Source organism: Mustela erminea, chromosome 9 (assembly GCF_009829155.1).
Source record: "Mustela erminea isolate mMusErm1 chromosome 9, mMusErm1.Pri, whole genome shotgun sequence".
Taxonomy (NCBI): Eukaryota; Metazoa; Chordata; class Mammalia; order Carnivora; family Mustelidae; genus Mustela; species Mustela erminea.
In genome coordinates, this window is record NC_045622.1 from 59,782,426 (window position 1) to 59,795,986 (window position 13,561).

The 13,561-nt window shown below is 36.8% G+C and overlaps 2 protein-coding genes across 2 annotated transcripts; both read right to left on the reverse strand.

The window, feature by feature from the left end:
• Positions 1-3,154: 3,154 nt before the first annotated feature.
• Positions 3,155-4,087, reverse strand: LOC116599633 (olfactory receptor 51B2-like). Its single transcript, XM_032359602.1, has one exon. The coding sequence runs from the start codon at positions 4,085-4,087 to the stop codon at positions 3,155-3,157; it is 933 nt and encodes a 310-aa protein (XP_032215493.1).
• An 8,120-nt stretch (positions 4,088-12,207) lies between these two features.
• LOC116599150 (olfactory receptor 51B5-like) lies at positions 12,208-13,147 on the reverse strand. The gene is given in 2 exon segments (XM_032358840.1): positions 12,208-12,768; positions 12,770-13,147. Coding segments are annotated over 2 exon segments (939 nt in total).
• Positions 13,148-13,561: the final 414 nt, after the last annotated feature.

Consider the following 13,561-nt stretch of genomic DNA (forward strand, 5'->3'; position numbering starts at 1 on the left):
GGGCAGTTATATATGCGTGTATTGAGTTCAGAAAACAAATATGAGAACAGGAGGAGGGACTTGAGAATGATCAATAGTCATATCAAATTAGATTAGATTGGAAACTTTGTTTCAAATTACTGTAATTCATGGGTAAGGGCAGGGGCCCTGGAGTATGAGAATGATCCCAGTCTTACTTACAGGTTCTGTGTCTTTACATACATAGCACTGGAGCTTCCTCATCTGTAAAAATGGGATGATGGATGTCATTGAAATAATTGACACAAAGATTAAGTAAATACTCCTAAGAATGATGGTAAAAATAACTTATGTTATGTGTTGGCACAAGGCCTGGAAAATGTTAAGATCTACATCAAGGGTCATCTTGCTTTGTTTTGTTTTGTTTTCTCAGAAGAACATAAAAGAATGAAATGTTTAGGATAAATTTAAAATAAGCCAAAACAAAAAATCAAACACACAAAACACATAGGATACTGGCTAAAGAGTTTCCAAAGAAGTGAAAATAAAACCATCTAGGTTGTCAAGGTAAATAAGACAAGAAGGAATCAGAAATACAAGTCAACGGACTGGATGTCTTTGTGTCCTCATAAGAGAAAACTATATTGAGAGTGATGGAGGGAAAAGCCTGAAGGAGCACCATCATTTCCAAAGGCTATTTAAAACTTATAATTTTCATTTATATTAACAATGTATTTCATCATGGGAAAGAATCATCATATATTAAATGATTTCCTACTGGCCGAATGTTCTTCCCTTCTATTTTAGTGCTGACAGGTTGAAATCTTCAGATGTCTAGCTTTGCCAATACAATGATGTTAATATAATTAACAGGACATATGAATGCCAATAGCATGCATTTTATTATTCTTAATTGAGGCTCAGAGATTTACTGATTGTTCAAGATCACAAAGGTTGAAAGTGAAGAAGGAAAAAGTAGATGTGCTTTTTTCTTCCAAGACTACATTCTTTCTACCATACTTGGCTTTTTTTTTTTTTAACAAATTTTCCATTTTCCTACGAATAAATTGATGCAAGTAAAATTACTATAGTCAAAGGTATAACATGATTACAGTTTTAGCTTTTTTTAATGTAATAGTATGTTCCATATGTCTAGATAAACTCTACCCATTTTATTTGGGGAAGTTTGAGAACAGAGTATATACTACAAAAGATAGAATATAATCTTATAGATAATAAGATGGCATGGTGAAATTGATTAGTAACTATATTTCTATGAAATCTTAAACTTTTAAGATGTTTTTGCACATATATAAATAGATGATAAAAAATAAAGATCATGCCCATTTTCTTTAAATAGTTTATAACTATGGGATTACCTCATATATTTCATTATTTTTCTTTGAATTCATTTCTAGGTATCACTCCATTAGAAACACTTGTTATGTTAGATTTACTTATATCACCATTTCTTTGATTTTTTTAAATGTATCTTTTCCCTTTCTTTTAAGTTGTTATATATTCTTTTATTTTTAATTTTTAATTTTTAAACTGCCTGAACTGTACAGGCCAATTAATCTATTATTCCCTTCTCTCTCATAGAATCAATGGGGAAAGTCTAATTAAAATGAGAAAAAAAAACTAGCTGAATTAAGAATGGAAGCAAACACTAATGGAAGATCTAAATCAATGGTTTTCATAGATTATTTTATAAATAACCATTTCTAATGGAGAAATAAATTCCTTTACAAGAGAATCTGTTGGTTATAGGAAATTATTCCAGTGATCCAGCAAGACATAAAGATATGCAATTCCTTCTCCAGTTAGAAGAGAAAAAAAAAAAAAAGGCATGGACTAATTATTTTTTTATATATTTTTTATTTTTTTATAAACATATAATGTATTATTAGCCCCAGGGTTACAGGTCTGTGAATCACCAGGTTTACACACTTCACAGCACTCGCCATAGCACATACCCTCCGCAATGGCATGGATTAATTATTGATTGACTACATTGACATTCTGTTTTCCAACGTATTATCAATTATTTTGTGGAATGTACATCATTCTCTCTAGCCCTTTTTACCATTTGATAAACTAGTAAAATAAAACTTTTCTTCCTATATTGCTGATGTACAGATTCTCATCTCATTCCCTGCATGGAATAAAGTGTATGGGAGGCCCTAAGAGAACTTTCCTTAAATGTTTTATGTGTTTCAAGTCCATACGATTACAATATTTCCTGAAAGTATTTCACCAGCATCCCCTCAATCCAGAAAAAGACAAAATGTTGCCCTGTGCACATATTAGAATGTTTCTTTGACAAGTATCCTTTTTCATTAAGTCTATGTGAAGGTTATGAACTGCAGAACACAAAACAAAAACTCAGGTATGCCAGAAATGGAACTTCATTTTATTGTAGTGGTTTGATGTCCTCATCCCCTAAATTTGAAAACATCAGATATCAGCAACTCAGAGGCTTCTCATTAATCTACCTAGAGTGGGCATCTAGTTATACTGGCATCTGCTGGAATCCAAGTTCTTTTTTGGCCTTGAGTGGTTTTGACAGTAAGCCCTCTCTTGGCCTGAATATCTTATTCTCCCTTCTTTCTTTCTTCTTTTTTTTTTTAATTTAAATTCAATTAACCAACATATAGCACATCATTATTTTCAGATGTAGTGTTCAGTAATTCATCAGTTGCATATAACACCCAGTGCTCATTCTCATTTATTTCTCATCCACTCTAGCACCATGTAATATTAGTAGGGTTTTCTAAGACCCCCCCCCCATCATCTCTGATGTGCTCTTGGGCATACAAGAAATGTTTAACTATTTTCCACAAAAATGCCAAGGAACTCTTGCAAGCTATCTCATTCCCCTCTCAGTGAATAGACTGCAAAAATTTCAAGTATCATTGGCTTCAGATAAACATGAAGACAATTCTACCAGATGTGAAAAATGACAGTATATAGCAAATCAGTCTACCAAACAGAGCAGCAGGACTAAAGCCAATGTCCTTCATAGTATGATGGTGGTAAGGGGCTAAGAATTAGAGCAATGAGGCTGTGTCTTTTAAATGACAGGAATGCCAGTCCTTTTGATTGCAAGCCACATTGGCCTCACATAGTCCATAGTCCATTCTCCCAAGAAACCCATTCTGTAGTGGGGAGAGACCCCAAGGTAAAGAGATCAGAATCAAATTCTGTGAAGAAAGAAAAGGTGATTGATACCATTCCTTATCTGCTTGGTCTTAATACTATAGATTATTGGATTCATAAATGGTGGAAAGAGGAAGTAGATATACCTCATGATAATATGAACTATATGTGGCACATATTTCCCAAATCGATGGATGAGGGTCAGCCCAGTAACAGTGACATAAAAAACAAGAACACAGCTAATATGGGAGACACAAGTGTTTAGAGCCTTAGCCTGCTCTTTACCTGAGGCAATTCCCATCACAGTATTAAGGATTAGAATGTAAGAGGTAAGGATAAGCACAGAGTCCAAGAAACCAGTTAATGAGACCAGGACTATAGGATAGAGTCTATTAAAGGTGATGTCAGCACAGGCCAGTTTGATCACATCCTGATGCAGACAGAAAGCATGGGAGAGGACATGGGATTTACAGTATGGGAATCCAGAAAGGGTGGTGATTATGGGAACAATAAGTATAAATCCCCTCATTAGAACCCCCACCCCTATCTTCACCACCTTAGCATTGGTGAGAATGGAGGTATATCTCAGCGGATTGTGGATGGCAATAAAACGATCATAGGCCATAACAAGCAAGACTCCAGACTCCACAATAGAGAGTGAGTGGATTAGATAGGCCTGAAAGTAGCAAGCTCCATGGCTGATTGCTCTATGGTCAAACCACAGAACACCAAGCACAGTGGGCATCGTTGTTAAAGTCACTCCAAGGTCCGTGGCTGCCAATATAGCCAAAAAGTAGTACATCGGCTCATGGAGGGTGTGGTCTTCTCTGATAAGGAAGAGAAGGGTGCTATTGCTGAGGAGTATGGAGACATAAATGACAAAGAAGGAGATGGAAATCCAAGGATGAAATATCTCCAGACCTGGGAAGCCAGTCAGTAGAAAAGGGGCAGCACTGATGTTTGACCACATGGCAGATCCCTGTGAAGAAACAAAAAAGTTCTCTCTAGACCAAAACATTCAGTAGAAATATAATTTGAGCCATGTACTTGATTTTAAATTTTCTAGTAGCCACATTAAAAGAGTAAAAAAGAAAAAAGTTAAAAGCAATTTTAATTCCCTATCTCTTAAAATACAGTCCATCTCTAGTTCTGCCATCTGGTTTCTTCTCACTATCGTGAACATATTTTCAATTGTAGGAAAGAAGTTGGTCCTTCCATTTTGGATCCACCATTTATATTCTGTTCATTGATTCAACAAACAGGAATTGATGATACCTATATAAATTAGGAAGTTTACTTGGCATCAAGGACACAAACCTCGTGGTCTTTTCAGAAAAATAGGCTTTCTTGGGATGATACCATATTTACCTGAATTGTAGTTCACATTATAATTCTTTGTATGTATAAGTATATTATGCAACCCCACAGAACCAACACACTCAGGAAGCCCCAGAGAGGGGTGCCTGAAATCTTTCCAGGTGCCTCCTAACCCTCTGGGACTATTATATTACTAAACTTAATGGAATTTACAACTTTCTGCTTCAAGGAAGCATTGCATTTGGTGCCGAAGACAGTGGATGGAAATTTAGAAGTGATTATCTCACTAAATAAAATGAGATAGCAAGCCATGAAAAGACAGGGTAGACCAAATCTAATCACATGAGCCCTTAAAAGAAAAGATTTTTCACTAGCAAAAAATTTAAACTAGTGGTGGAATGGTAACCCAAAATGATTCAAAGCCTGAGAAGCATAGTTACTAGTTTGAAGATTTAGGGGTCCACATGAGATAGAATTCAGGCAGTCCCTAGGAGTGGGACTGACCACCTCCAAAAAGTAGGGACATCATTCTTAGTGCCAAGGAAATACATTCTGCCAACAATGTGAATGCCTTTGGAAGTGCATTCTTTCCTAGCCCAGCCATCACCTTGATGGTGGCCATGAAAGCCTAAGTGGAGAACCATTGACGCCTACCACACTCTGACCTACAGAACGGTTGTATTATAGACAAATGTGAGCAGTGCAGTTCGTGGTCATTTATTACACAGCAATAGAAAATGAATGTACTAGCATTAAATATTGAACTAATATTTGAAGAGTTAAGACAAGTTACTTATTGTGTCAATTAGCTAACGAAAAAAAAAATATCACATGAAAAAGCACTGTGCAATGTCAGTGGCTTACATTACACAATTACATATTTTTTAAATTTCTTTTCAGCGTAACAGCATTCATTGTTTTTGCACCACACCCAGTGCTCCATGCAATACGTGCCCTCTCTAATACCCACCACCTGGTTCCCCCAACCTCCCATCCCCCACCCCTTCAAGACCCTCAGGTTGTTTTTCAGAGCCCATAGTCTCAATTACTTTTGACTCATATACATGGTTCAGCTAATTCTGGTTGGCTTTGGCTAGGCACGTCTGGTGATGTCTGCCTTTCTTGCACATGCACCTAGGATTCAGCTAGATGTTATCTCCATCCTGTCATTTTCCTATTTCCTTCTTCTTATGTCCATTATATTTTTACTGGGTTTAAATCTCATCCCTCACTTTGCCCCTTCCCTGTAGCTAAGTTCCATATGTTTCTTCCCCATCACCCACGCTCTAGCCTAAACCTTAATGTAAATTGTTTTGTCTTTTACACTTTATTACCAGTCTTTCAGAACTAAGGGCTCTAATTAATTCATTCCAATTAAAACATGGATGTCATTTTCCATCCGCTGCTAATGTTGCTTTCTTTATTGAGTGTTATAGGACCAGATCAGTCTTCCTGGAAACAATGACAGATTTTGACATAGATGATCAGGTCATTAATGAAATATCAATGGTCTTATTTTTAACATGGTGACACGCTAACTGCCTGGTGAGCTGATAATTAAGCTAATTTATGTATTGAAATTGACTTCCAATTGAAATTGGAATTTCAATTGGAAATTGAATTTCAATTTCAATTTCAATTTCAAATTCAATTTCAATTTCAAATTGAAATTGACTTACTGATACACTAATTGGCAAATGTGTAAGCTGCTGATTGAAGCAGTTTTTTTTTTTGTTTTTTCCCAAACAAATGTCCAGTTAAGAGTCACCAGCAACTCACCAACACCCTGCATATATGGTCATCAGCAAGCCCTCCAGACTCCACTATTTTCTCAATGGTAGACATTCCTGACCAGTCTCGATTGTATCTTACCCCCAGTGGAGTTCTTACACTATGATCATTCCTAAGACTTAAAGGAACAACAACTCATAAGGATAAGCATTAAGGTAAGAACACAAACACATACAGTTTTGTCCTATAACTGAGAATTAGTCAAATTACCAAAGGTATAAAGCACAAAGAAGATGAAAGAAAGGACAGAAAGGTTACATAAGGAGATGTGTGAGAAAGAAAACTGAACATTGAGAATAGCACCAAGAGGAGGGAAAGATGTGATACTGAAACCTGTATGTTATGTGACCCTGCTTTGAAACTGTGCTCTCAAAATCAGTCCCTCTTCCTCTGCTTGCCTCTTCCAAAGAATATTCCTACTGTAGGAAAAATACTCTTGATAGCTTTGGGCTAACAAGAAAGTCTAGGTAGCAACCTGGATCTCTTGATTATTCACATATGCACCCATAATTTCAAACAATAACAAAAGAAGACAAAACAAAAATGCACTGGGTATCTTGGGGAGTCAGTATGTCCTAGGTAATTGAACTTTTATGGGGCAATCTTTTACACTAGACACAACCCAGTCTATGCATACACACAGCTTTCCCCTCTCCTGTATTCACCATCTTGCAATATCTGCATGAAGGAAGAGGAGTCCAAGAAGAGCAGTTATCTTCAATTTCTTCTCTATTATCTCCATCTCATCCTTTCTTTCATGGTCACCAGAGTCTTACCTGGTGCACCAGGAGCTAAGGGGAGAGGTAACTGTGGTCTTGATATAGAACCTGATGCAAATGTTATCTTTGATGACCTCTAATAGGATTAATTGGTGAAGTTATTTGTATAGAAAAATGCTTCCCCAGGGTCCCTTTGGCTGCTGGATAAGTAAGCTTCTAGGATATCTTCTCCTGGCCTTCTACGGAAGGATGAGGGCCCCCAGAGCTGTGCCCCGTAACTCCACATTGTCACTACAGACAGGAAGCCGAATTGTAGCTTTATCTAGCAGATGGAAATCACACTGTCAAAGCACCTTTGTCCTTTCTGATCCCCACCTGAATAGAGAAGTTAATATCAAAATTGCATTTGGCTTTGCCATTCCTGAATCTGGGAGCAAGTAATCTCACTAAACTTAGATGAAGTTTGATAATTCTCTGACAATTACCTTCCTTTGGTTTCAAATGAGATCACTTATTATACTTTTTCATATATGCATTTTTAAAGTGATATTATCTCACAAATGAGTCCCACTTACTGGTAAATTCTTTCAAACAGTAAGCTTTATATCTTCCTCTTAGTAAGTCTTATCCAGAGATCACAGTTCTTGTGTTTGGAACCATAAATATCAAGTAAAAAAAATCTTCTTTTACTTTAAGTAATGATGAAGTGAAGTAGTGGACATGGAGAATTATCCTCTGATAATTCGTTCTTGACTTGAAAGGACTGTATTCATATTCTGGCGCAGATATGGATCTGATGAAATGCCTTGTCTTGTCTTGTCTTAGCTTTGTCTCCTAAATTTGTCCTAGAGCTTCGACCAACTGTGATACTTTAAAATGAGGATGGGTGCAATGTGTTAAACCACGTAGGTAACATTCTGGTTTCTGACATTTCAGATTCACTTAAGTTCCTCCTGAACCTTCCTCAGTCCATAAGTCTTTCTGAAAGTCAATAGAATTTGGGAAGTCATGATTAGGAGTCAGTCTCTGAGAATGACTTGAGTCTGAATTTCCTTTCCCTGAAAGCTGTACTAAATGCATACTTAGGATGACTTGATTTGGGAGAGCCATATTGTGAACTGAAAATGAATTAACATAGTGAGTACCTTGAAACATAATTTCAAGCTTTCCCCATGTTTCGTCAGTAGGAAGATTTACCCTCTCGTCCACAGAGCTCCTTACCTGTGTATAACTCCATTCCTGGAAGCACCACTTCCTCTAGAATCTTAATGAAGGTATTCTCAAGCATTGAATCATTTTGGGTTATCGTTCTACCACTAGTTTAATTTTTTTTTTGCCATTAGTGAAAAATCTTTTCTTTTAAGGGCTCGTGTGATCAGATTTAGTCCGCTCTGTCTTTTCATGACTTGCTATCTCATTTCATTTTAGTAAGATAATCACTTCTAAATTTCCATCTGCTGCAAGATACTCCAGTCAAGATAACTTTCCATGTAAGGCATAGGACAAATCCCTGGAGAACGGGAGCAGCTGTTAGCCCATATCAACCAACACTCTAAGCAGCCAGGTTTGGGAGCACTGGGAGGAGGTGAGTGGGGCATCATTTTCTTAAGTGGCCATTATATCTCTGTAATGTATGTGTTTTCCAAACCTTATTCATTCCTTTCATATTCCTACAACACTGCCTCATAAGTATAGGATCACAGTAGCATCATCTATTGGATTTGGAAGAACCTCCATCTCATGTAATGAAAATCCTTTCTTTGATGCAGTACTTCCTGGCAAGGGTGATACAGTCAGTTCCTGTCTCCTTCTGGGTTACAGAGCTCAATCTTCATGAGAATATATGTTTTGAAGATATTCATACAGCCTCATCAGTAAAAATATCTTACCTTTTGAGTTAAAATATTTTCCTCTGGCCTTACCTACCATTCCTCAGCAATGGATCAGAGTTCCTGTGTCATGCAGTTTAAGTCCTATTTCTACCATATTTATATTTATAACATATATTTATAACATATATGTTACTTATAACATATATGAAGGTAAAATTCAGGCATCTAAATACCTTCACTAAGGATTCAGAGAATTCTTTTTCCTAGGATTTTGTTTTTGTTTTTGCTATTTGTTGAGCAATCTTGTGTTGATGTTAAAAACCTTCTTTTTCTTTGAAAAATAGAAAATTTTCTTTCTATGAAAAATAGAAAAATTTTTCTATGACATATATCTGTTAGCCTTCAGCATCCCACTCTAGTCCATGCTGATCCCATCTTTTAAATTTTTCCTCTCAAGGCTCTATCTCATCTTACCCAACTTTATGGTGCTTTTTTACTATTCTTACCATCTGTCAGCTTGGTGACAAGCCATAGAACTATAGGGGCATAGACTTCTAAGTTTCCCATAAGAATACATTTTGTTTATGAGCTTATTCATAACAATGACACTTTCTGAGGACTTAGGCTACAAAGCAAAAATTGACATAATTGGATATAGAGGCCCCCTAGGTCCTTTGAACATCTCTAATAGCTCTGAATATCTAATTTAATCTAAAACCTACTATAAATACTCTCCTTTCATTTACCCTGTAAACATCTGCATCGTCTCAGAAAAAATCCAGCAATTATTTATTGATTAACAGAATGAATTTATATACCTCTCACTTGTCATTAGTTCATTTTATATTTGCAAGAGGAATAATCTGCTGACTTTTTAGATCAGATTAGTCTTTTCAATGTATCTCTAATATTTCGGACTCTCTTTTTTTATCATTTTTTAATCATTTTTTCATTTTTATTTATCTTTTTTTCATTTTTATCATTTTTTAATCATTTTTATCACTGGATTTTGTGTTTCATCCAGAAGAATGAATTCCTAACTCAAATTCAGTATCCTTATGGTAGATTATCTTTTAAATTATAGTTTATGCTATGTACTTATAACCCTCTTTGGAAGAGAGAAAATGATACTGGCAAAGGTTTTTTCCTAATATATGTTCTTATAAACCTTAGATCTCCTATAACTATGTGCTGATTATTCATCTCAATAGGCACTAGTGAATTTATTTATCATGAAGTCTTCCCATCATAACCCCATACAAGTTCTTTTTTTTTAAGTATTCAGTGATGATAAGCTAAATTTCAGACTTCACCAAGCTGTCCTGATGGAGATTCACTGATGGGTTGGTGCATTGGTCCAACAGACCACTCTGAAGTCCACCATGCTTATGAATACAAAACATATTTGCAGTGTTTCCTGGGATATACTGTTGCAAATAGGTTGTTTTTAGTACCCTGTATTTTATAACAGATACACCTGTGTGAGATCTACAGGAAACTAAATTTTGTGATGACAGTAACATACACCCAAGGAAATGATATGCTTATATTGATTCATAAAATAGATTTTAAAGTAAAATAAATGTCTGGGTGGACTGCAGTCATTTGTAGTTCCTTTATATAGATAAATTGAAGTATTCCTTTAGTCTCCTCCCTGGTTTCCCCATTTCTGTTTTCCCCTTTTGGCCTCTTTTAAATGAATTTGTTTCCTCAATTACTTGCAAATAAGAAATAAATTTCTTAAACAGGGGCAATCATTTCATTAATCATTGACCAAATGGTCAACCAGATTTGCTTGCCTGCATTTTTTTAGCTTTCATTTCCTGTATTTTGGGGAAATGAACAATGGGAAACAGAATGTAACTTACCATCAAATGTGTGTTGCTTGTGTGCACACATACACACACACACACACACACACAGAGTTTAGTATTCAAGCTGTGTTACTTAGATATCATCAAGTGATAAGGATGAAAAAAGTGAATAAAACATAGGGTTTCTCTCTTTTTATAAGTTTAATCACAGTTAAATCTCTTGATGAAAATGGAAAGAGATCAGAGTTCTAGGTTTTCTTGGGCTGGGCTCCCTGTAAGCAAAACCTGAGACAAGGATTCAGATGTATGCAATTTATTAATGACACTGTCTAGAGACAGGGAGTAAGAAACAACAGGGTAAATAGGGGAAGGAGATGGGCAAGGATCTAGTCCCAGGTGGAGTTTAGCTTTAGAAGGGAAAGAGTTGTTATTCACCTGTGGGCTGCCTCCAGGAAAGCCGGGGTTATAATCTTGGTGAAGCAGTTCTGATTGACTTGAGAATAATAGCCTGAAGAAAGCAGCAAATGTGAGTGATGAGCAGCTAACACTCACAGGAACAAGGAGAGGGTGCACAGTTCTGTAACGTGATCTGGACAAAGCACCAATCACGTCATAGCCTCTTCTATATATTCCTTCTCCTGGCTCACTTTCTTCCTTCTTTGCCCTAATTGAGGTGTAATGAAAACACAGCCTCCACTCTTGGAGGCTATTTTTGACTTGAGTTGCAGTCCCTTCAGTCCCTTCCCAACTCATCAGAAAATTTCAATCAAAATGTAGAAATCTATTCCTTCTGTCCCTCAAGCCTTTTCATAGTAAAAGGAGGGAAAAGAAACCATCTCTTCCACTTAACTACTGGTATATGTTCTGGAGATGGTACCATCATCACAGCTAAAGTTGGAGTAGTAGAATAAGAATGAAGGAAAAAAGCAAAGGAGTATGGGGATGTCTGTTTCCTCTCTTTTATACTTGGTTCCTCTTATCACAAATGAGTTTTCTTAAGTAGGTGCTGTCTTGGGAAATAAATATAAGCTTATAGTTCTTGAGACAAATTCATGATCATTTGATGGAGAGGGGAGACATCAATGATATGTTTGGGCTGATAAGTAATTATAACACTCAGTGAGGAAGAATTCATACTTCTTTACAGGAAAATTCCAGACCATCAGTTGCCAAACATACAGGTTGCCACAATTGTGTGAACATCTGTGGGGCAATTCATGGGAGTTAGATTGGATTAGCTATAAATAGACCAACTTTATTCTATGCAAACTAACTATTATTTTATATCCTTACAACTCTGTTCCTGTCCACCATCTTCTTAACCCCCCAAAATATATTTTAGATACATTATAGACATACCTTTAAAAGGACACACCTTTGTTATCACAGAAATTGAGTGGCAAACAGTACACACAAATTTTCTCCTAAAAAATTGCACAAATTAGTTTAGACCAAAGACTTGAGTTTACAGAGATAATGTAGGGCCAATTGTAGTTCTACTTTCACAATTATTTTACCAAGATATCTGATCATGGGTGTTTGATATGAGACTTTTTTGCTCCTCTGCCAAAACCCAGAGTTCTCACATTCTGTGTGAGGAACTATGATGGTCAGAGATCACGCTTCAACTCTATGTGTAGTAAAAAGGTGAAGAATGCCACTCTGAATCTGCTTGGTTTTGACACTATAGATGATAGGATTCATTAGTGGAGGGAAAAGAAAATATATGTAGCTCATAGTGAGGTGGACAATATGTGGGACCTGCTTCCCAAACCGATGAATCAGAGACAATCCAATCACTGCGACATAGAAAACCAAGACACAGCAGATATGGGAGACACAGGTATTAAGGGTCTTGGCCCTCTCCACTTTGGAGGCAATCCTCAGGACACTCTTGAGTATCAACACATAGGAGATGAGGATAATCAGAGAATCCAGCACAAATATAAGGACTACAAGCACAACTGGATACAGGCGATTGAAGGTGGTATCAGCACAGGCCAGTTTGATGACATCCTGGTGAAGGCAGAATGCATGGGAGAGGACATGGGAATGGCAATAGGGGAAAAAGTATAGGGGTAAAATTGGAGGGATAACAGATACAAACCCCCTCATCAGAACTCCCAGCCCAATTTTCAGCACTTGATTATTAGTGAGTATAGAAGTATATCGAAGGGGGGTTGCAAATGGCTATAAAATGATCGTAGGCCATAGCAAGCAAAACACCAGACTCTACAAAGGCAAGTGAGTGTATAACGTAGGCTTGAGAAAAACAGGCCACTTTTCCAATCTCCCTGTGATCCAACCAGAGGACTCTCAGCACCGTGGGCATTGTGGTCAATGTCAACCCTAGGTCTGTGGCTGCCAGCATGGCCAGGAAATAGTACATAGGCTCATGAAGGTTGTGGTCCTCCTTAATAAGAAGAAGGAGGGTGCTGTTGCCTAGAAGGATAAAGATGTAGATGAAAAAGAAGGGTGTGGAAATCCAGTGGTGAACTGCCTCCAAGCCTGGAAAACCAGTCAACAGAAAGGAACTGGAACTACTGTTGGGCCACATGTTGGGTCCATCCAGAAAAGGTGTCCTTTTTTCTCAATTATAATCACAGAAATGAAACTCCACTTTCAAGATATCACTCCAATTGTATCATCTCAGAATTCTCTCTTAAAGGTAATAATGACATTAGTATAAGCCATTGCTTCTCAAAACATATTCTTAAGACAACTTATATCTTCTGTGTTCTTAATTGCATATTCCAGGGACCATCCCCTACCTTGTTAATTAAATCCTTGATGTCGTATGGTCATCTTCATGCTGATAAGCTCCCCAAGTATTTTCTGATACACATTACACTTAGAAACCATTTCCATCAACGATGCAGAAGAATCCATACTTGAAGAATTTCAAGGATCTCAACCCCGACCTAACTATACTTGCCTTCACAGTGATTTCTAATTCACATATCCTGCATAT

What these genes read in the sequence shown, in the direction of transcription:
- LOC116599633 (XM_032359602.1), bottom strand. Translation starts at nt 4,087, where the DNA reads ATGTGGTCAAACATCAGTGCTGCCCCTTTTCTACTGACTGGCTTCCCA.